Source organism: Eublepharis macularius, chromosome 16, assembly GCF_028583425.1.
Source record: "Eublepharis macularius isolate TG4126 chromosome 16, MPM_Emac_v1.0, whole genome shotgun sequence".
In the NCBI taxonomy this organism is placed as follows: domain Eukaryota; kingdom Metazoa; phylum Chordata; class Lepidosauria; order Squamata; family Eublepharidae; genus Eublepharis; species Eublepharis macularius.
In genome coordinates this window covers 1,834,160-1,857,214 of record NC_072805.1, presented here as the reverse complement: position 1 = coordinate 1,857,214, position 23,055 = coordinate 1,834,160, and the positions used below count along the sequence as shown (strand labels likewise).

At 49.0% G+C, this 23,055-nt stretch overlaps 1 protein-coding gene across 1 annotated transcript in view; it reads right to left on the bottom strand.

Annotated features, from left to right (window-relative positions):
* Positions 1-22,833, bottom strand: part of SEMA3E (semaphorin 3E) — a 222,030-nt gene extending 199,197 nt beyond the window's left edge. The window contains exon 1 of the mRNA XM_055000402.1: positions 22,629-22,833. Coding sequence (XP_054856377.1) covers positions 22,629-22,749 — 121 coding nt within the window. The 5' untranslated portion in view covers positions 22,750-22,833. The remainder of the gene's footprint in view (positions 1-22,628) is intronic.
* Positions 22,834-23,055: the final 222 nt, after the last annotated feature.

The following is a 23,055-nucleotide window of genomic DNA, read 5'->3' as shown; positions in this document are numbered from 1 at the left end:
CCAGGAGAAACACCAGAGACCCAGGCCCAGAGACTTGTGAGTTGGGTCTGCTGTTCTGGGGACAGGTGAGGGTCGACTTGGAGTTCCTCATAGGTGGGTGCCACGGTGTCCATGGGAGTTTGCTCCCCGGGAGTTCCAGGGGGCCCTCCACCAACTGACAGCCAGTGGCCAGTCTATCATGCCACTTCTTCAGGAGATTGATATGGAGGGATGTGCTTTGTCCCTGGCCTCCACACCGGACTTTGTAGGTGAGGGGGCCTAGCATGCGAGTCAACTCGTAGGGGCCTTGACAGGAGTCCCCTTCCTCTTGCAGGAATGCCATCCGGGGTACTAGCACCTTCTCTTCCTGTTTAAAGGAGCATTCTCTCATCCCCCAGTTGTACACTCTCTTCTGCTGGGCCTGGCCAGCTGCCAGGCACCACTTCACCTCTTCCCAGAACTATGTCAGTTGGCCTATACCTGCCGCACATGCTCGCCTGGCAGAAAGATTGGCATGTCCGGCAGAGTGGTCCATCGTCTCCCCAGCAGATCGAGCAGTCTGCGGAGCTTATGTCCATATACCAGCTCAAAAGGACTATAGCCAGTTGAGGCCTGTGGAGTCTCTCATAGTACGAACAGGAGGGGGTCCACATAGAGGTCCCACCAATTTGGCCGGTCATATGTTAGCTTGCGTAGAGCTCTTACATGGTCTGATTGAGTGGCTTGACTAGACCGTCGGTTTGGAGGTGATAAGCTGACGTGAAGATCTGGCAGCTGTCGTGGTTCTGGTACAGGTGCTGAATCAGTGCCAATCGGAACAGGGTTCCGCAGTCAGTCAGGGCCTTGGTCAGTAAGCCCACCATGGCAAAGAACTACAGGAGGGCCTTCAAAATCCTGGGGGTTTGCATCGTCTGTAGTAGTATGACCTTGGAGAATCTCATGGCATAATCAATTACCATGAGAGCATAGCGGAAACCCCTGGGCAGGGGCCCCACAAAACCCATTGCTATCCAGTGGAATGAGGTGGGTACCACTGAGAAGGGAGCCAAGGGGGCACTGAACAGAAGACTAGCAGAGACTCTGACACGTGGGACATGACTGGCAATGAGCTTTCACATCAACGTCTACTGAGGGCCAGAAGAACCAGTCAAGAATTTTGGCTAGGGTCTTGGTGGCTCCCAGGTGCCCCACCCAGGTGTATTCATGCATGAAGTGGAGCACCTCCACTCTGTAGGCCATGGGGACTAACAACTGTTGTGTCTCCCCCTGCCCTCTTGGGGTTTTAACCATGTGAAACACCCCTCCCCTCTTTTCTATGTGGAGTAGATGGGCTGCCTGTAGGGCATCCCAGACTTGCCCCACACTCACTGTCACAATCTCCCACAGGTGTTGCAATGAGGCATCGGTTTCCTGGGCTGTGACGAAGGTGGGGTCAGCTTGCCAGGCATCTGAGTTTGGACTGGTCGGTGTTGTGTCCAGGGCCCTGATGGGTCCAGGGGCCTCAGCCTCTGTGTCTTCCCCCACATGACCACTGTGTTGGATAAGACCTCGTGGAGGAGTCCTGAGAATCAGGGGGCGACCCGCCCCAATAACATGATCAGGAACCTTGGCCACCTCGAGGACATGGAGGCTCCTCCATATTCCAGTGTAATCAGGATGATCGGCCACTTGTGGGTCTGCCGGTAAATGCACAAGACCTGGGTCCACCTGCACACCGGGAGATCAGAGGGTAGTAATTGGGCTGTCACCAAGGATATTGTGCTGCCTGAATCCTGCAGAGCATGCACCCTCCTTCCATATAGGAGCACAGGTACTAGGGGGCTGGGGGTTCATCTGGGCCCGGTGCTGACTGGCAGGGCCACTTCCCATCCTGCATCACATTCCATGAGTGGGCAGTCCTTGTGGTAACGGCTTAACTGTCCACACAAAAAGCAGGGCCCCCTCTTGATGGAGGGAGTCCATCCTCTGGTCCCATTCTCCCTCGTTCTGTCCTGTCCTTGGACTGCTGCTGCAGGGTTCGACATGGTGGTACTTTGCATTGGAGGTGTCCATTGGAAGAAGGGGGCAACTCTGGGACCTGAAGTGCCCTCCAGTGGGGCTACTCTCCTGAGGGCCCCCATCTGTGGGGCCCACAGTCTGGCTCCATTGGAATCCCTGCTGGCCAGCAGGCAACGGCTCCATGAATCTGTTGGCATACTCAGTGGCCATGAAGTTTTCCAGGAGTGTCACCAGATCTTTTGGCGCTCCCAGTTTGTTCTGTAAGGTCCAAGTGCGGACCTCCAGCAGTACAATTTGGAGTAGCTGCTCTGTGACCAGTTTGTCAGCGAGGGCATTCTCTCCGGGTGTCCAAGGATTGAGCCAATAGGTGGCCAGCTCCAATAGTTTGGCAGCCACCAGCCAGGGGTGGCCCCCCTGCACCACACCCATGCCCGGAATCGCTGCCTGAAGGTCTCCTCGTTGATTTCATACTTGAGGAGGATTGTGGCCTTCAAGGTGTCATAGTTAGTGGCTTGGTCCTTAGGTAACGCCCAGAGGGCAGCTTGAGCCCTCCTCATCAGGTAAGGTCCTACGATGTAGGACCACTGCAACTTGGGCCACTAGGCAATGTCTGCCGTTCGTTCAAAAATGTCTAAGTATGCCTTCATGTCCGCCTCCGGCCCACGCTGGATTGGCATAAAGGGGGATGGCTTCAGAATTGTCACCAGGGTGGCTTGGCCACTGGCTGTGGCTCGGGTACTCTCCCAAGCCCAGCATAGGTCTCTGGCCAGGAAGGTTTGTGCTTCAGGCTGTTGCATCATCACATCCCGGAGCAATTTTTCTGTCACTCAGTCAGCCACTGCTCAAACTGGGCCAGATCCATGTCTCTAGGGGAGGAATCAGTTGAGGGACTGGTTGGCGCAGGAGTCTGAGTGGCTTCTGGTGCCGGTGGTTGCGGCTCTGCAGGAGAGGATAGAAGTTTGGCTGGAGCTAGGTGGGACAGTCTGGCTGTCTGCATGGCTGGGGTCAGTATGTGTGGTTGAGGTTGGGACACAGTCCCTATACAGGCCACTAATTTGTCAGGCCCCCCTTCAAGGTCATCAGAGCCTGGGGGGCATCCCTCCAGGTTGGCTACCATGCTAGGTGCGGGCACAGGGTAGGCCTCAGTATTGAGGGAGGAGGAGGGTTGACAGCACCCGAGTTCCCTCTTTCTCCTCGCAGGGGTATCTCAGCTTGAATCTGCCCTTCTCTCTCAGCCTTGTCACACTCTCTCTGTCACCTTCACTCTCGCTCAAATCCACTCCCAACTACCCCTCACCGGCCACCCTGTACTGAGCCCTTATATAGCCCCTCTGGGGGAGGCTCCTGCCCCTTTCCCTAACAAAAGCATCCTACAAAGCATCCTAAAAAGACAAACATAGCAGGAAGGGCCTTCTTTGAACAGCCCTGGTTGTATCACATAAGAACTGGTCTACGTCAAGACACTTTCCGCCCTGAACTGGAGAACAGCTTAACTGATGAACAAATGCTTACAAAGGACTGAACTGCTTTTCCAAGGCTTTCCCCTCAAAGGGAAGCATGTTGTTTCAAAAATCAGTTTCCTAATTAGTCTTGACTGCACACTGTGGTATCATCATCTGTGTCTCATAGCATGAAAAGAAAGAGGACCCAGATTTCATAATGAGAAGTATTCTCAGCTGCAAAGCTTAGCAATCCTCTTTGTCCCAAGCTTCCTCAGGAAGACAACACTGCCATATAGCATGCAGTAAATCACCTTGAAAATATACTCCCACATAAAATAAAACGTTTGTTTCCATAGAATACCCACTTGCACCATCAAGTTTCCACCAGATGGTATTGTAACTTTGAAAGCAGGGAGATAAGAGCACAGAAACAGGCACTTCGAGCCCCTTTGTGTCTTGCAGCTTCAAGTAACACTCAGTTCTCCAGCATCAAACAAAAAAGCAGCATGTCAAGTGAAGATAACACAGCATGCAGTTATTTTTATAACAAGCAACAACAAACCAGTCCAAGTCCCACTGCAAGATGCCGTTAAGAGGGGGGCTATAGAGAGCCCTTGCCAAAAACACACACAAAGCACAGAACTCTATGATCCACATGGTATTGTTCTGAAATGGCCATTAACTTGAGGGCCATGTATCCAAAATTAGTTAAGATGATAAAAACAGTTTCTGCTGCACTACAACGACCATCCATTTACAGTGCAACCCCAGGCACAGTTACTCCTTTCTAAGTCCATTGACACCAATGTGCTTAGACTGGGATAACTTTGTATAGGGTTATACTGCTGAAGTGCCATTTCAAGCTGATTGACTTAGAAGGACTTAGAGCTGACGAGATGCCTGATGTGTGGAGGAAGCAGCTCAAGGGGGAGAAAGGGAAGCCGTGCCAGCCGCAGCTCAGCTGGGCTTGGAGGGAGCGTGTGCTTCTTCCAGTTCTGCCCCTTGCTCCCATAAACGCACTTGCAATTATAACAGAGGCATCCCCAGAACCACAAACCAAAAAACTTGGTGGTGAAACCACACTGGAGGTCAAAAAGCAAAATTATAAATATTGATTTACGATATATTGAAGTGAAAAGTGACTAGTGCATTCCATATAAATAGTAATAAATATTTAAGATCAATATTCATAAATGGATAGCAATAAATATACATATTTAGGATACAATTCTCAATGGAAGGCCAAAATCAAGGGGAGTAATAGTCACAAAAACATCATCGTTCATATATGATATTTTCCTCCCTTCTTTCATGCAGATGTCGGTTCCAGAAAAAAAATGTTCAGCCGAAGGCAAAAGTTCAACAGGCAAGTCAATCAATCAATAAGAACCAAATTTTACTTTTCCCGTTTTGTTCTCTTTACAGGTGAAGCCAAATAGATGGGGGAAGGACCCGAAGGACCCCACTGCCCAACAAGTGGCTGGCTAATTTGCTCAAACATGTTTCATAAAAACCTTATCTGGGGCCAATTAAAGCAGTCCACCAGTTCCAGTAGGCATTCTACAAATAAAGCATAATTCATTCAAAATATCTTATTTAAATACTTCAATAAACATTTTCAAGATACAAACCATAAACGCTTACCACGAATGCAATTTGAACAGTATGAGTCTATTAGTGTATCCAGCAAGCATTCTACAAAAAAAAGGTAAAGGTGCAAGCACCGAGTCATTACTGACCCATGGGGGGACATCACATCACAACGTTTTTCTTGGCAGACTTTTTGTTAGGGGTGGTTTGCCATTGCCTTCCTGTCAGGTCTTGCCAGATACTTCCCCAATCACTTCACTGCATCACTCTTGTGTATGAGTTAAAGAAGATTTTATTAGGAAGAATATCAGTTCAAGAAGCTGTAACAATGGAATTGACCAGAATGTCTAAAGGTAGTAAAGCAGGTTCAATTATATGTCTCCACCCCACCTCCCAGAGGGAAGGAGAGGCCGTTGGAGGTTTTGGCACACATCGCCTGGGAGGAGGGAAGGGAGGGAGAAAGGAGTTCTGCTCAGTCTCTGTATTAAGTCCAAGGTCAGGTTCCCAGGCTTCAGCAGGAACTAGTAATGAAAACACCTTGCCTGGAAGATAAGAAGTTAGCAACAAAGCAACAGAATACTGGTTTTATTCTGCATGTACTCAGAGACACAATACTTTCACAACCACAATACACCTCAGGGCATGGCAGATATGCTGGAGGCCTATCTGAAACTTCCCTAGTCATCTACACTTTACCCCCAGGAAACCGGGGTACTCATTTTACAGACCTCGGAAGGATAGAAGGCCGAGTCAAACTTGAGCTGGCTACCTGAACCTGGCTTCCACCAGGATCGAACTCAGGTTGTGAGCAGAGCTTGGGCTGCAGTACTGCAGCTTACCACTCTGCACCATGGGGCTCCTAAGCATTCTACAAAGTAAAAATATCTTAATTATCATATACAGACTTCACAACCCAATTTTTACATAAGAGTATCCAATAATGGCTTTCTCAATATACGCGTCTCATACTCAATTTCCAAGATTCGGCCAAATGCAACATTGTAACATAACATTCAGTTATTTAAATGACGCACAATGGCACAAAATTAAAGAGACAGAATCCCATGACTAACAAAAAATAAAGTTGAAAAGAGTCCAGTAGCACCTTTAAGACTAACCAACTTTACTGTAGCATAAGCTTTCGAGAATCACAGTTCTCTTCATCAGATGCACAAAAAGTTCACAAAAAGCAAGACCAATTCAGATCATTATTTAAACCTAGAGGGTGTAAACAATCTAATGAATGAATCCAAAAAGCTTCTCTACGTAATAATTCCTGTTGGGTCTGACTAGGGGTGCTGTTACTGGCTATGAATAGTTATGATGTGAGTTAATGAAATGATGTACCAATGGAGCGTCCATCACTCGATTTTGGATTCTCGATATATGTTCCAATATACGAGTCCTCACTAGTCTAATAGTGTTTCCTACATACAGTTTATTACAGTTGCATATAATTAAATACACAACACCTGGTGTTTGGCAAGTGGGAAAACCTTTTAATCTAATCGGTGATGATCTATGTAATAATTTCACTCTGTCACCCTTTAAAATCAGAGGGCAAATTTTACAATGGTCACATGTATGATGTCCATTAGGCTTGTTAACTGTAAGTTGTGGGATTCTCTGATCTAAAAGAATAATTAAATCTTTTAAATTTTTAGTTCTCCTGAAGCCAATCACTGGTGGTCTCTCACATCCCGAAATTCCAGACAGTAAGTGCCAGTGTCTGTGAACAATACGTTTAATATCCAGTGACAAAGGTGTATATTCTAGACCCCATCTCAGTCTGCAATCAGCCTGGCGGTCTCTCTTGACAAATAAATCCTTCCTTGGTCTCTCATCAGCTCGTGCCTTAGCATGTGACAAAAGGATTTCAGGATAGCCCCTCTCTCTAAATGCTCTTTCAAGTATCTTACTTTCTCTGGTGTAATCTGAATCTGAAGTAGAGTTATGCTTTAAATGGAGCATCTGACTGTAAGGTATCTCGTATATGTCTCAGATGGTACGACTGGTATTGTAAATATGAATTTTTATCAGTGAGTTTTTAATAAGGTCTCGCTCCTACTCTGTGAGTCACATCTCTATATACCACCACATCTAAAAAACTAATATGACTAGGATCTGTCTGTAAAGAAAATTTGATGTTCTCATCTAGTTGATTGATCCAGACCCCAAATTCATTAACATAGAGCGGGACCACAAGTGACACCTGACACAGGTTGGACACTTGTCAGCTTCCCTCAAGTTTTGATGGGAAATGTAGGCAGCTTGGCAGAATGTTGGACAAGTGACAGTTGAAAAGTCCATTGGACAGCAGTCAGAGAGTCAAGCTGCAAGACCAGGATGCCTACATTTCCCATCAAAACTTGAAGGAAGCTGACTAGTGTCCAACCTGTGTCAGGCGTCACTTGTGGTCCCGCTCATAGTCTCGCCCATCAAATAAAGTAAACAGATCATCAATAAAGCGCTTACAAATGCAAATTCTATTGTGAAATGGATTAGTATGTTTATTGTGAATAAACATCTTCTCAAGGTTGGCCATATAGAGGTTTGCTATGGATTATAACATTTTTGTGACTATTACTCATCTTGATTTTGGTCTTCAATTGAGAATTGTATCCTAAATATGTATATTTATTGCTATCTATTTATAAATATTGATCTTATTAGTATTGATGTAGAATGCACTAGTCACTTTTCATTTCAATATATTCATAAATCAATATTTATAATTTTGCTTTTTGACCTCTAGTGTGGTTTCTCCCCCAAATGCACTCGGCAGCCAGAGGGAGCTGAGCATGCTGGCAATGGTGAGAGGGACAAGGTGGTGGCAGCTGGGGTGCACCCTCGCGCTGAGGGACTAGGAGCTGAGCAGGAGCTGCAGAATGATTCACGGGCACTGAACAAGGGAAAAGCTGAGTGTGCGCGCCCTGTCCTCGTTGGCAGTGGCAGGAGGATGGATGGCACGAGCACAGGGAGCCAGCATGGGGCTCATGTTTTGCATGCCTGGCGGAGGTGCTTCTGCTGCTGGGGCGCAATTGGAAGCCACATACGCCACCTCCGAGCCCAGCTGAGCGGCAGCTGCCCCACTTCCCTTTCTCCACTTTGAACTGCTGAGGCAGCGCCAGAGGAGCTTGGCTGCTCCTTGCAGGTGAGGAGGCTGTGAAGTGCTTTTAGGGGAGCAAGGGGAGCAGGTGGCGATGAGCGGGAGTTCTCCCTCTTCTCCCCGACAGAGGTTCTTTCTCATTACACTTCCTGTGGACCCTTGTGGGAAACTGACGAGTGTCCTCCACGCATCAGGCATCTTGTCTGTTTTGGCTCTTAGAAGGGTGTACTTAATATGGTACTGTTAGGAAGAGTGACAACGCAGATACCTTTGGAGCTGGAAGTGATGAAAGCACCATGGGAAGGTTGGGCAGGAAAATGCCAGCCAGCTCGACCCTGTGGTGGGGCTTTGATACTTTGGACAGAAGATGAGTCAGGGAGCAGTCCCAGGGCTAGGTGGGGGAAGTCACCTGGGGAGGGCATCCTTAAAACATTGGTGGCACCTAGGGGATGGTGGAGCTACTTCAAAGGGGCATGTCTTAAAGGAGGACTCCCATAGGCAGCTGAGGAGGGAGAGAGCCAGCCCTAGACTCCACGCTGTCAAGAGCAGGGCTTGGGACTAGGGAGAGGGCTGGGGGTGCTGTAAACTGAGGCTACCTGACAGCTAACTGAGAGAGGGTATTTATGAGGCTACCTGAGAGTTCCGGCAGCGAGGGAGGAACTCTGGAGGCAAGCCCACCCTAGGTGCCGACCACCCGGTGGTGGAACCTGAAAGACAACCTTGTCACCTCCCCAACAGATTTTTGGAGAAAAGGAACTTATGCAGGAAATAAGAGGGATGGGTTCAAGTCCCACCAAGGGGGAAGCTGAGAATAAAGCAAAGTTTCCCTTTCAGCCACCAACAAGTTGCATGAGACAGGTCTAGGACCCACACACCATCCAGAGCATTTCTCTGACCACATGCCCAGCTAAGCACAGAGGAATCCTCCATTGGATCTCCTGGTGTCAAAGCCAGGGCAGGAAAGTCTGTGGATCAGGAGCCTCCTACACACAGCTCATGAGCCTCCAGAATACTTCCTGGAGCCCCTAGAAGGCCCTGGAAAATATGAAGAAAAAACCATCTGTTCTAGGTTAAAAAAAAGCTTTTCTTTCATACTGGTTTTTGCTGCGCTGCTTAGCAGGTGGCTTCATTTCTGGTGCTCTTCATCGTCCTTCTATGACAGAACAAAATTTAGTACTATGCTTGGGGGAGTGTAATTCAGGAAACTGTTCATTGCTCGAAAGTTGCTCTCCTTAAAGAAAAAGTTGGCAGCCCCTCCTGTGGAGAAAGGAAGGTGAAGCACAGCAGAGTAGCACATGCTTAGTGTGTATGAGGATCTCCAGATAGCCCGGCAAAGGGCTAACCACCAGGCAGCCCTGGAAGGCATCCCAGGCACAGCTGAAATGTTGCACCATCAAACCCATTAACTGCAGAGTGGCCACTCATGCTGATGAGCTGTCTCAGCATCCAGTTGTTTGGCTAAGCACCTTCCCAGGTCTCTATCCCTGTACTGAATTCAGGAAGTTCTTTCCCAGCACCCGCAGAACCAAAGTTTGTTCTCAGCTTTGGCTGTTTGTGCCAAGTACACGTTCTCCAGAGCTGTCATCACCAAGGCACCTGTGCGTGCTCTCAGTGTGCCCCACAGGAGGGCAGAGAGCTGCAGCCCAGTGCCATGCCCCATCAACCTGACTGGAGTTTATCTAGTGCTTAGGGGAGCTGTGATTGGCTGCAAGCTATTTTAAGCTGTGCCAATGCCCTGTAGGCATGGCAGGAGGCAGTGGGGGGGGGGGGGAGAGGATGCTCTGTTGTTCAGTTCAACTGAACTCCCACTGAGTGTATACTTGAGCCAACATATTTGCTGGCATAATGTCATACTGGCACTGTGGACAGGATATGGGCTGAAGAGACCAACTAAGAGAACAACACAAGGTCCACCTTTTTCTGGAACTTGTGTTGGTGCTGGCTCAGTTGGGCCATGTTGACATCAGCACTGGATTCACACTGGCACAATGTTGGCAGCACACTGTTCCAGTGGCTTTAGGCCTGTGCCAGTTTCCCCTGCAGTTTCCCCTGCAGAAATATGTGAACTCCAGAATGTCTCTTCCGCTTACCAAAGAATTTATTTCCAAGGGAGTGTTCTCTGTGTTAATCAGAAGCTCACCACAAGTAGCAGAGTGCGATATTGTCTTATTTATTTTGTAGCTTACTTATTTTTGTAGCTTACTGCAGTTTTTGGACAGGGAAATGGCTGTCAAGAGCTAACACATTTTCTCTAGCGAGAAGGAAAATTAAACTCTAGCTAGACATTGTCTCCTTTGTTGCAGTTGTTGCTTACATTGTATTTTGGTAGAATTTGAATTTGTAGATTGAGATTTATTTTGATATTTGAACCAGCTGTGGTTTTTCCATCAGTGTGTGTGTATGTGCCTGTGTGCATTCCTTCAGGGGCACATACATTTATGTCCATCCTCCAAAACATTAGTGGTATTTAATTTAACAACCCTGAATATATAAAACAAGATAGAGGCAAGTTAGTAATGTTGAAAAAATGCTATTATATTTCTGTATTTCACCGTTTTAGTTGTTTTTAGTTGATTTGTGTTTAATGCTGGTCATTTCATTGTGAAATTGGTATTGTTAATTGTATTCTGAACTGTGCAGATTGCATGTAGAAGCAATATATAACTATGAAATTAACATGTGCACAGGGGTGGAGGCAGTCTGGGTTCTCCCCCTCTGGTGTGGTGGTGGAGAGTGACCTGAAGTCATAGCTGATGGTGACCCCTATTTACAACACAGAGAGGCTCCCCAGGATACTATATAGCCACTAGAACAGAGGAACAATCCGCCCGGGGATTAAAGTAACATACACACAACTATTATAAAACTACTATAACCTCAAAGTGCAATTGTGCTTAAAGTGCCCATCATTTAACTATTGTAATACAATATAATAAATACAGTCCTAAGATCTAGACCAATCTTAAGTAGATATAAGGAGTCACAGTACAAGAAATCTTCAAGACCAAATGGTAAATGTTCACCTGTAAGCCTTATTGCTATTGCTTTAAGAAGCAAAGATGTGGAGGAGGTGAGTAAATGTAGCATCAAAGAAAATTCACTGATGGTTATTTGTTCTCTACTTTCTATTTTAGCAAATATTTGCCTTCCAAATGAGTGGACGTACACCCAGGTCCAATTCTGGAACCCAAAATGAAACAACAAGACAATGGGTTTGCCAGCGTGTTCATAATGCCGTTTTGAACCATGCTTCTTCAGGGGCTGAACAACTTTTCAATGGAAGTTCGACAAACACATATACAACCAAATTACATTCTCCTGTTCATTCATAGAAACTACTCATAATCCTTCCAAAAATATACTCACTATATTGTCGAAGGCTTTCACGGCCAGAGAACGATGGTTGTGGATTTTCTGGGCTATATCGCTGTGGTCTTGGCATTGTAGTTCCTGACGTTTCGCCAGCAGCTGTGACTGGCATCTTCAGAGGTGTAGCACCAGGTTGACACTGAGAGATCTCTGTCTGTTGGTGCTACTCCTCTGAAGATTATAAGACAAAATTTACCCGCGTAATCTTACTAATGCACTCAAATTTTAATTTCACTGTATATAACACGTATAATCACCACAACAGTATAGTCAATTGTTAAACCACATCCATCATTAATACCCCTATCGTATAGTCAGAAATACATTTGTACAGGCACCTTCAGGCTTCCATTTCAATAATAAAGTGCTTAGTGCTCTAAGTGCCTCCATAGTATATCATTGCACCAATGAATAAAGTGCAAATGCAGAGTTAGCACCATTCAAACACCAATACTTGCAACAAGCTTCAAGATCCAGGGTGCTTCGTATTCAGACCAGGGGCTAAGTGTGGTTTCCAAAGTTCATTCCAGTCGACCGTATAGATCACAGAATTAGTCCTTTTGCAGATCTTGTATTACAAAAATAATTTTTTTGTGATAATAAATCTTCTTCTAACGGGTGGTCTAGATCCTTATCAATCCCGTTTCAAGAATATCTTTGTCAAAGAATACAGTCATTGAATCACATTCCAACATATTTCACTGAGTACCCAATAACAGAATCACTTCCTATGTACAAATGTATTTCTGACTATACGATAGGGGTATTAATGATAGATGTGGTTTAACAATTGACTATACTGTTGTGGTGATTATACGTGTTATATACAGTGAAATTAAAATTTGAGTGCATTAGTAAGATTACGTGGGTAAATTTTGTCTTATATTGTTCAGTTTACCGCATTACTCTCTGTTGTGGTTAACACCTCTGAAGATGCCAGCCACAGCTGCTGGCGAAACGTCAGGAACTACAATGCCAAGACCACAGAGATACAGCCCGGAAAATCCACAACAACCAATATAGTCACTATTTTGTAAACTGCTATGTTTTCAACATCAAGTTGGCCTAATGTTTGACAGTTTGACACTGTGGCGTGACCTCTTGTATCATCGTTGTTAAAGCAAACATAGCCTAACACCCAACTGATTCTTAAAGGTATTACTAAATCATAATTATAAAAAGCATGAATAATCAATCTCATTGTTAAGTCCCTGTGGGGTTTAACAGTTTAATCTAAAAATACACTGTGATTCCAATTGTAACTATGCTTTCTGGACATCAACTTTAAAATTGGGGTTAACCACATATAATACTGAGAATCTAAAATCCTTTTCATTTGTATGGTGCTGTGCGAAACGCTGCACCAGAGGGGCTTCCAGCCTTTTGTTTCTGATACGCAAGATGTGCTCTTGAATTTTGGTTTTTAAATACTATTGTATTACAATAGTTAAATTATTGGCAATTTATGCATGATTGCACTTTGAGATTATCACGACCCTTGGCAGGGTTTCCATGGCAAGAGACTAACAGAGGTGGTTTGCCATTGCCTGCCTGCCTCTGCAACCCTGGTCTTTGCTGGAGGTCTCCCATCCAACTATTAAGCAAGGCCAACCCTGCTTAGTTTCTGAGATGTGATGAGATCAGGCACACCTTGAGTATCCAGGTCAGGGGCCCCTCTGGTGTAAACTAGCATAAATGTGTGACCATCATATTGGCAATGTGAATAACAGCTAGGATTGCGTGCTTCGGGTTTCCAATTCAGATAAAGTACCTGAAATGGGCCCAATTTGGAAATACCAAAGCAAAGCGTTCTGAAGCAATTCAGGTAACTTCGGAAAGCTTTGGGAGCAGCTGCGGCAGCATTTGGCTGGCTGTTTCTGCAGCAGTTTCAAGCTCCCCGCTCTTTTTTACTATAGGGGAGCGGGAGAAGGAGTGAGTGACTCATTACAACCTCCTCCTTCCCCCTCCCATCTTGTAAAAAAAAGTGGGAAGCTTGAACTTGCAGGAGCTTTCTTGCTATTTGCAAACTTGCAAACAGCAAGAAAAGTGCTGCTGTCAAAGATTCCCGCCTAATATACAGGATGGGAGGAGGGAGGAGGGGTGCGTGACTAGACTAGGAGTACAAGGGGGAGGAGGGAGGGGGATCAGGGAAGGGAGGGGGGAGTTAGAGGAGTGTCCAATCCTGCTGTTGCATCCTCCTTCCAGCCAATGGATTCTCTGGAAGGAGATGCTGCAGGGGATTTAAATTGGGAGGCTCGCCTTTGGGCCAGGCTACATATTTCCTTGGCCTACACAGAGACATTGAGAGACTTCCACTGCTGGATAGACTCTCTGTCTCCATGTTGGCATGGACTTCTGGAGTGTGAGGACTTCACCTGGAGGATTCCCTGCCTGCCTGACTCACTGCTGGACTTCAGGACTGGTAAGAGAGTCAGTGACTCACTGGGTTTTCTCTGTGGAGGGAGGTGGGTTTTTGCTTGTCGAGGGGGGGGAAGGGAAGGGATTTTTTAAAAAAACTTTAAATTACTCTTTAATTTGGGGGGGTGGATTCTTGCTTATTTGAGTGTGTGTGGGAGGGTGGCCTTTTTTGCTTTGAGTGGCTGATGGCTGGGGCATTTGTTTGGTGTAGGGAGGTTGGTCCTGTTTTAAAGTTACTGTTGGGGCTTTAGTTTTGTTTCCAGTTGTTGTTGTTGGTGGGGGGGAGCTGGTCTTGTTTTAAAGTTTTAAAAACATTAAGATTTTTTTTTTAAAAAAAAATAATTGTGTGTGTGTGATTCTCTGGTGTGAAGATAGGGAAGAATAGAGAGAGGCTGGCCAGCCAGCTCTGGGGGTGATGGAGGATTTTGGGGTGCGTGTCTTTGCTTCTGCTGTGCTATCGCAGGGATGAGCTTGTATCAGGGGTGCATGCTTGTGCTGTGTGGCACCCAACCTGTGCATAAGTGCCCCTGGGAGCAAAGTTTAAAAAATTCTCATCATAGGGACGAATGGAGAGTGGCTGGCCAGCCAGCTCTGAGGGTTTGGGGAGGACTTGGGGGTGTATGTCTTTGCTTCTGTTGGGCTGTTGGGGGTGGATAGTGAGTGGGACTTTGGCTGCGGCCATTGGCAGACACAATCCATGTTTCTGCTGTGTGGGAGTTTTCCCCACAGTAGAAATATGGCATGGGATAGAAAACACCTTGCGGGGGGGTATAAAATGCCCCCCCAAAGTGCAATTTCCCTGAAACTTGGGGAGCTTGGGAGGAGAGGTAGGAGCAGGTCCCCTGAAAACTGGGTGCATTTTGCTTGCAAAATGCCACCCCAAGCCACCTAGAAAATACTGTTTTTCCCCATAGGGAACAATGGAGAGTGAAGGCAGACGGGGCACCATCTTTGGGGGGCCATAACATGGCGTCCTGAAGTCCAATCATTCTGAAACTTGGGGTGTCATTAGTGGAGAGTTAGGAGAAGGTCCCCACCAAGTTTGGTATGCTTTGGAAAGAAAATGGCCCCCAGGCCATTTTCTCACACAACGATCATGATGTTCAAGAAGTTGCAAAGGAGGGACAAATGTTGCAAAGGAGCAGCCATCTCACACCTTATAGGACGATGGATGAAGCATGTCCTTGTAATGAATGACCAGCACCACAAGACAACAGCAAACCCCCAGGGAAAGAACTTCCTCTCGTTACAAAAGGGAAGGGGTCTTTTTCTGCCTGCCTCCTGTCCATTCTGTCCCTATTTTGCCTCTCTTTGCAGTGATGATTTTAGAAACACTTAGGAAGATGCTTAGAAAATGCTTGGTTGCTTATTTAAAAGATCGATCCCTTGCCCGGCGATCAAAGGTTTTCTCAAGTTGCTTTACTGACAGCACATTAAGTACAATATCAAAGGCCCGGAGCCTTGGGCGGGATGGAGCGGCTGGAGCATCTTTCCCTGCCTGTTCCTCAGGGACTACTAGCAGCATTTGAGCAGTGTGTGGCAGAACTGGGGGGGGGGCACAACAAGCTCCCAGCAGCTGCTCCTTCTCTGGCCTGCAGCTGGGCCGCCGTGGCCTCTTCCTACATGTTACCTTCACCAGGCAGGTGCCCCTTAAAACAACCTCCATGCAGCACCCTCTCGAGAGTCGCTGTGGTCAAGCTCCCAGGCCAGCAGCAGCAGCAGCAGAAAGCAGCCTAGACTCCAGCCCAGGGCGACTTCCGCACAGAGGCGATCCCCCCTTGTGGACTCCCTGTGCTCCAAAGGCAACCACTCCTGCTCCTGGAAAGGCTAGTGTGGCATATACAGTCAGCCGCAGCTACACAGAAGGCCCCCCCCCCTTGGGACAGGCGGCAGCCCAAAGCCAAACCTCCACAGCACTGAGCCCCACCTCCCTCCCCCCCCCCGTTACTGTGCTTTTCTCCCAGAGCACCCGCAGTAATTGCATTTCTCCTTCACAGGCAGGCTGGAGGAAACTTCCTCTCCTCTCCCTTCCTGTCTGTCAGCTAATACCCTCCCGGCCCAGTTGACTGCACAGTGCACCTCCACCTCAGTGTTACAGATGACTGCTGGCATGGAAACCCTCCATGTGGTACAAGAGAAGCATGGGATGCTCGGAGCAAATGGCTGATGTCTCTCACACACAATAAGCACTACACATGCTTTCACCAATCCCATTTCTTCCACACTGTACACACTTAGAAGCAGGTTATCAACCCCCCCCCCAATGGCACCTTGCTGCAAAATGCAAGTCTGACTTTGCAGAAAAGAACGTGGTACGTAATGCTACTGTGCCCTCAATGGCCTCGGCAGGATCTCTGCACTGCACCACGAAGACGGGACTCGATCCTGCTGGTTAGCAAACGCAACAGTTGCCCCTTTCCCCAGGGACTGAATGTGACCACCTTTGGAGTGGGAGGATGGCAGCTGGACCGTCCGCCTCCCCTGCTATCAAGCCCAGCAATTAAGATCTGCCTCTCAAGCCCCGGTCTCGGTGTGCCCGCCTGCAGAGCCCAGGTCGGGGCAATTAGAGACAGAGGGCATTTTCTGTAGTGGCACCTTGCCTCTGGAATGCCCTCCTTAAGTTCCCTTTTAGGCGCCAGGCCAACACGTATCTGTTCACCCAGGCTTTAATTAAGAGGTTGATTTTGATACTCTTTATTTTATTTCCTTCTTTTATACTCTGCCTTTCTCCCCAGCAGGGACCCAAAGCAGCTGACACCCTTCTCCTGCCTTCCATTTTTATCCTCACCACAACCCTGTGGATAGGTCAAGGTGGGCAGCCGTGCTGGTCTGCATTTCTATGCCGGACTGAGTTTTTAATGCTAGATTTTAATTAATAGCATTTAATATTTAGTTTGTAGTGTTTGTATTTTGTAAACCACCTCAGGCTGGCTTTGGGAGAGCCAGCATAAAAATACGCTAAGTAAGTAAGTATGCCCCTTCTGATTCCTTACTTTACAACACTGACCTCAAAGGTTGGAGGCCACCATCAGCTGGAAGTACAAGTGCACTGTGCACACACCATACAAAAGGAGGAATGTATAACTTGAAGATGAAATTTTGTCCTGTTAAATACACTGGGATACATGCAAACTGACTGGAGTGAGATCAAACCCTTGCTTGAAGGAAAGGATTTTTCATGTAAAAGTATTGCCAGATTTATGATGTGTTACAACTAAATTACTGGTTGAAGGAACACACAGTCAAACACACTATTTATTTTAATCAGTGGAAAAAACATTTATGCCAGCAAGTGAATACAGAAGCTGTTAATATCGGCAGTACTCTCATAGGAAACCAGGCAAAGGAGGCAGCTTACCTGGTTTATCTGGACTATTTGGTGAGGTGCCCCTCACCTCTCCACTCTTGCCCCTACCAAGGACAGACCCCATAGAGAAAGACACGACCGTATTTCTGCTTTATTCTGATTGCTGCAACACGGTATACAGATGTAGAGATCAATGGGGTTTTCAGTGAGCCCTCCATCGCAGCAATTATTCCCAGCAAGGACAATTCTTTATTAATAGCTGCTGGGCAATTTGGGATTCTTGTAACCAGAAAGGGTTTTTTTAAATATATATATATATGCGCATGTGGAAGAGAAATCAATGAAACAAGACATTTCCTTCCATGTGGCCAATCAATGATTTAAATGGCTTAATGTAAAAAATAAAAATCATTCTCGGGGAACCATAAAAAAGGTTGTGGTATGAACTCTCTTTTACTGCCTGCGCTGGATAGCCCAGGGGAGCCTCATCTCCAGCTCTTGGAAGCTAAGCAGGGCGGGCCTTGGTGAGTGATTGGGTGGGACTCCTCCAGTGAAGCCCAGGGTTGCCGAGGCAGGCAATGGCAAACCACCTCTCTCAGTCTCTTGCCCTGAAAGCCCCACTGGGGTGTGTGTGTGTGTGTGTGCCATAAGCCAGCTGTGACTTGAGGGCACTCTCCACCGCCACCACCGTCACAGATCACGGCCTCCTTGTTCAAATGCATCTGGTGAAACCTGCACTTATCTTCAAAACTTCATTCCACAACACTCTAGTTTGTATTTCAGACGGCACCAGATTCTTTTTGGATTTTTCTCAAATTTGGAACTTTCACCAAAGCAGGGGTGCTGGATCAGGCCAATGGCCTCTGGATTGCCGTTGCAGAAGAACCTCCGGGGAGTCTTGAGGAACGGTGTTGTCAGGCAATCCCATTCTGGCTTCAAGCATGCCAGCACTAGAGACCATACCCACAAGTAGGTGCAGGATTGCTTCTTTTTTACCATATTCTAAGGAAGAGTTGAAGGATCCTCCAGAGCACCAGGTGCAAAGAGCAGCCCCAGGCCAGCATGATCTAACAGACTGCCAGGTGTTGCGGGTCCTGGAAGCTGTGCCTGGGAAGCCGAGGCCTAGCATGTGGCAGCCGGAGGAAGAGACCTGGCCAAGCTGCCTGCACTGCCGCTACTCAGGGGTGTGCGGGGCACTGTAAATTAAGGGGTGACTGTTTTGCTTCCCCGGTGGCAAGAGTGCTACATGCCAGCTTTCCCCCTCAACTAAAGGCCTATTTATCTTGCCAGAGTATCTTGCCCTCAAGCGAGTTTCCTTAACCTCTGAAATCCTTGGAAAACCCCCTGCTTCTGGCAGACCCCTCATCTGTTCCAGCTCCTTGTCTCACACATGGCCAACCAGGCACCTCTGGAAGGGCTTTCTGCCCCTCGTTGCTTTCCCCCCGTTCTGCTATTCTCTGAGCAGGGGGTTTCCATTTTAGTCACTACAACTTTGCCGTCTCTGAATCTGTCCAACCCCCTTGGTCATCTTGGTTGCCCCCTTCTCACCTTTTCCTTCTTGAGACTACTGTGAGCAACTAGAGCTGCAGGCAGTATCCCTAAGGCTGCTGCATTGGTCATTTGCTTCTTTTCCCAATCCTTTTCCTAATAAACCCTAGCACAGAATTTGCCTTTTCCTCTCTTCTGCACATTGAGTCAACATTTTTACCAAGCTGTCCACCATGACCCCAAGATCTTTTCCCCACCTGTTCACCTCCAGACCAGCGTATGCCTAAAGTTAGCATTTTCCACCTCAATTCATGTCATTTTACACTCCACAACCATAGAAGCAGCCTTGCTCCTAGAAGGCTGTCTTGTTCCAATGAGGAGATGTCGCCTCTGGGCTTCTAAAAACCCTCACAGGTTATGTTAAGTGCAGGAACATCCCATCAGTGCTGGTGCCGATACTTAGCTCCAGGGTGTCAAGGCATTATACAAACCTCTGCTACTTTTATGAATCATTAGAAAATGTATCACCTGAGAGCAGTCATCTATCTAAACAGCCAGATTAGCATTTTCAACTGTCTTGATTTGTTCCATTTTCCCTTTATAGTCAGCATTGTAAAAACTGCCCGTGGCGCCCTCTCCCTCCCTCCCCCCTAAATCTTAAGGGTGCCTCTCAAAGACTGCTTAGGGTACATCCATTAATCCGAATTCACTCAGAGAACAAAAGTGTGTGTTCTTTAATACAGGTATCCTAAATGATCCACTTAGGATGTGCGCTTGGGGCGTACTAGCAATGCTTTCAAGTGATGTGGCGACAGTGTGAAGGAGAGCATCGTCTCGGAGAAAGCATTCGATATCAGCTCCGATAATGCCAATCTGCTCTCATGGTGGTCAGGATGAGGCAGGGCTGAGGCCCCAGTGGGGGCCTACAGGGGCAGTGCCCCACCCAAATTTTCCCATCTGGGCCCTGGGTGGAGGGCGCAGCAGAGGCTGTGCAGGGGACTCCTGGGAACCCTTTGGCTGCTGCTGGCACCAATTGGCTTGATCGGCAGCCTGTGAAGCCAGCTGCAGTTCCTGGGAAGAGGGCAGAGATGCCCTCGCACAGGAAAACAGGGTACATCAATTAATCTGAATTCACTCAGACTTCAGATTAATTGATGCCCCCCCTCCCCAGTCCTGCTACAGGGGAAGCACCACCTCCTCAGTGGGCATTCCTGAACGTGGGCGTACCACCCACATTGCCTCGTGGCTCGTCGTGCAGGCAGGCAAGTGGCCATGGTACAGTTCATCAACACGGACGTAGTCTTCCTTTAAACGGTGCGGACTGGGAGGAGGGCAGTGGTGTGGGGCTGCTGCTTACTCTTCTGCCAGGAGGAGTGAGTATAGGGGAGGGAAGCGCACGAGGGCTTTTGCCAGTGAGGATATGCTGCTCAGACAGACCTCATCCTTTCTTAAAGCCAAGAGGAGGCTATCAGTTGCCACTATGGGCTTGTTCCACCCTGTCCCTCGATCCTTGCCTTTCCGTAGGTCCTTGCCTTTGGGTTGTATTCTCCATCACATCTCCACCCATCCTTCCTTTCTGCCCCTATGCCGGGAACACCCTCCCTGAGTCGGGATATGGTCCTCTCTTTCTCGGTACTCTGTACCAAGGTTGCCACCTCTGGCTTGGAAAATTCCTGGAGATCTGGTGGTGCTTGGGGAACACAGAGTCTGGGGTGTGGGCAGAGCTTGGTGAAGATGGGATACCGAAGATTCTGCCCTCCAAAGCAGCCATTTTCTCCAAGGAAAATGATTTCTGTCGTCTGGAAATCAGATGTAACTCCAGAACTCGAGGCCCCACCTGCAGGCTGACAACCTCTTACCTTAAAGCCTATCTTGTGGCCCTTTGGCGTATCCCAGAATCCTCAGGCCAGTTAACAGCCCTAAATACACGACATCGTGACTGTCCTTCTTCCATCCCTCTGATGTTCCCCCCAATTGTCTGTTTTAGATTGTATGTGCCTCAAGGGCAGGGGGCTGTCTATTTTTGTCTGGGAAAGTCTGTAATATTCTGTTACTTTGCTGCTGTGAAGATTGCAACTGCAGCATCTTGTGACAGTGAGTTCCGTAAGTCAATTACATGTCATGTGAATAAGTACTTTCTTCAGTTTGTCCTGAACTACTTCCAGTCAGTTTTATTGGGTGGTCTGAAATTCTAATATTATGAAAAAGGGAGAAACATGTATCTCCAAAACGTCAATAATGTCATTCATTTCTTTCATGGATACCAATTTGGCATTTTTCTCCTGAAAGGGCAGGGCAGGAGACAGTATGCAGAGGAGCCCCGTTCTTCCACTTTCAGTCTATTGCTTGCATAGTCCAAGCTGAGAGCTGTGATAGGAGAGCTGTAGGGGTAATACTGCCCGATAGCCTGATTTAAAATCGTAGAAAGCACAACTTCTTCCACATTCTACTGTGAATACAGTTAAGCCAGCACATCACGCTGCAAACGGCCATTATTTTTGTGCATGTTTCTCCTAACCCTTCCTCCACCCTCTCCTCTTCCATTTTTCCCTCTCAAGAGGTAGATGAGCCGAGGGAGAGTGACTGTCCTGAAGCCCCCCTGTGAGATTGATGGCACGGAGCGATTGTCCATGCAGCTGAGTGCTACATCCTAACACTTTCAGTTTCTTCTTCTTCTTTAAGCCTCTAATCCTTAAGCAAATGAAAGTACTTTGTCAGTACAGACTTGGACTATTCCTGAATAGATTGGAGAGGATTGCGGGGTGGGGGGTGGGGGTGGGCGGTCGAGCAGAATCAGAATGTCCTTCCCAGTTTCCCCAGTCCAACTGCCAAATCATGGAAGACCCACTGATGTGGCCCCGTGACCTATGACTGAGGAGGCCCCCAGCTGCCTCTTGTCTCTGCAGTTGATCACGAGCAACCTTATTTGGCTTTTGGAAGGATTACAACTCTAAATGCCGGCTATATATTCTACATGTAAATACGATATTCCTTATCAACCTGAAACATGCTTGACACGGGACACCACTCTATGCTGGCAAAGCCACGTTCAGGAAGCCCCTCTTGGATCCCACCCAAGTGACCTCAGACGTGCAGAACGGCACCCCCTAGTCGCTCAGAAGCAAGGCACCCTATGGGTCTTGCTCTCCAAGTCAGGCTGCAGCACCATGCACGCGGACATAGGGCCAAAGTACAAGTGAGGAATGACACTTGAAGGGCAAGTGTACTCCTCCCTGTTCACTTGCCCTCCACTGGATCCACTTGCCGCCCAAGTGTCATTCCTCACTTGTAGCCTGGCCCTGTGCCTCCCTGCCCAGCGATGAGACGTCCGCGCGAGTAAGCCCAACGGGGGTGCCAACGCCACGCGCATCCGGCGAATGCAAGGTGCGCAGGGTCAGGCTGCGCGCACACGGGCTCTGCGGCCACTCCACGGGCCGGGCCGGGCGCGGGCGGCGCAGCCGAGACGGGTCTCTCTGTCGAGGGGCGACAAGACTCCCGGGGCAAGGAGCCGAACAAATGCCCGGGTGGGGACAGGAGCAGCTTCTGCACTCGGCGCCGGCAGGGGCGAGATGAAACGCCCCGCCGGGCCTCTCCCCCACCCCGGCCCGAGCCCGGGCATGCTTCGGAAGAGCCCCGCCGCCCTGGGGGCTCTCCGGGCGGCTCCTCGGGGGGCGAAGGGTCCGGGCAGCGGCGGGCGGAGGCAGCCCCCCCCCTCGCCCCGCGGACTGCCGGCCTGGCGCGCCGGGCAGCTCCTGGGCCAGTCGGGACGCGAGCCCGAGCGCGCAACTCTGGCCGGCCGGAGGGAACTTCGCCGGCCTGCCTGCCTCCCTGCCTGCCGCGGGCCCCTCTCGCCCGCCGCCTGCCCGCCCGCCCTCGGCTGCTGCGGCGCAAGAGCCCCGGGCGGGGCGGGGCGGCGCGCCGGGCTTACCTTGAGGCGAGAGGCGCAGCCGCGGCGGGCTGCTCTGGCCGGGGAGGCGTCCGGCCCAGGAGAGGAGCAGCAGCGCGGCCCACGCCGGGGCCCGCCGCCGCAGGGGCGCCGCCGCTGCCATGCCGCCCCACCCGGCGCCTCCGAGCCCGGCCGCGGCGAGCGAAGCAGCCCGGCGAGGAGCTCCGGCGCGGCTGCCCAGCGGCGATGCCCGCCTGCAGTGGGGCCCGCCTGCAGCCGCGCGAGCCGGGAGGAAGGGCGGGCGGGCGGGCGGGCGGGCAGGCAGGCAGGCGGCGCCCGGCGAGCGCGCAGCCCCCGCCCAGCCCAGCCGCGCCGCCGCCTCCTCCTCCCGGGCGGGCAGAGCGGCGGCGGCGGGAGGGGCTGCCCGGTCCGGCTTGGCGGGCCACGTGCCACGTGCCGGAGCGCGCGC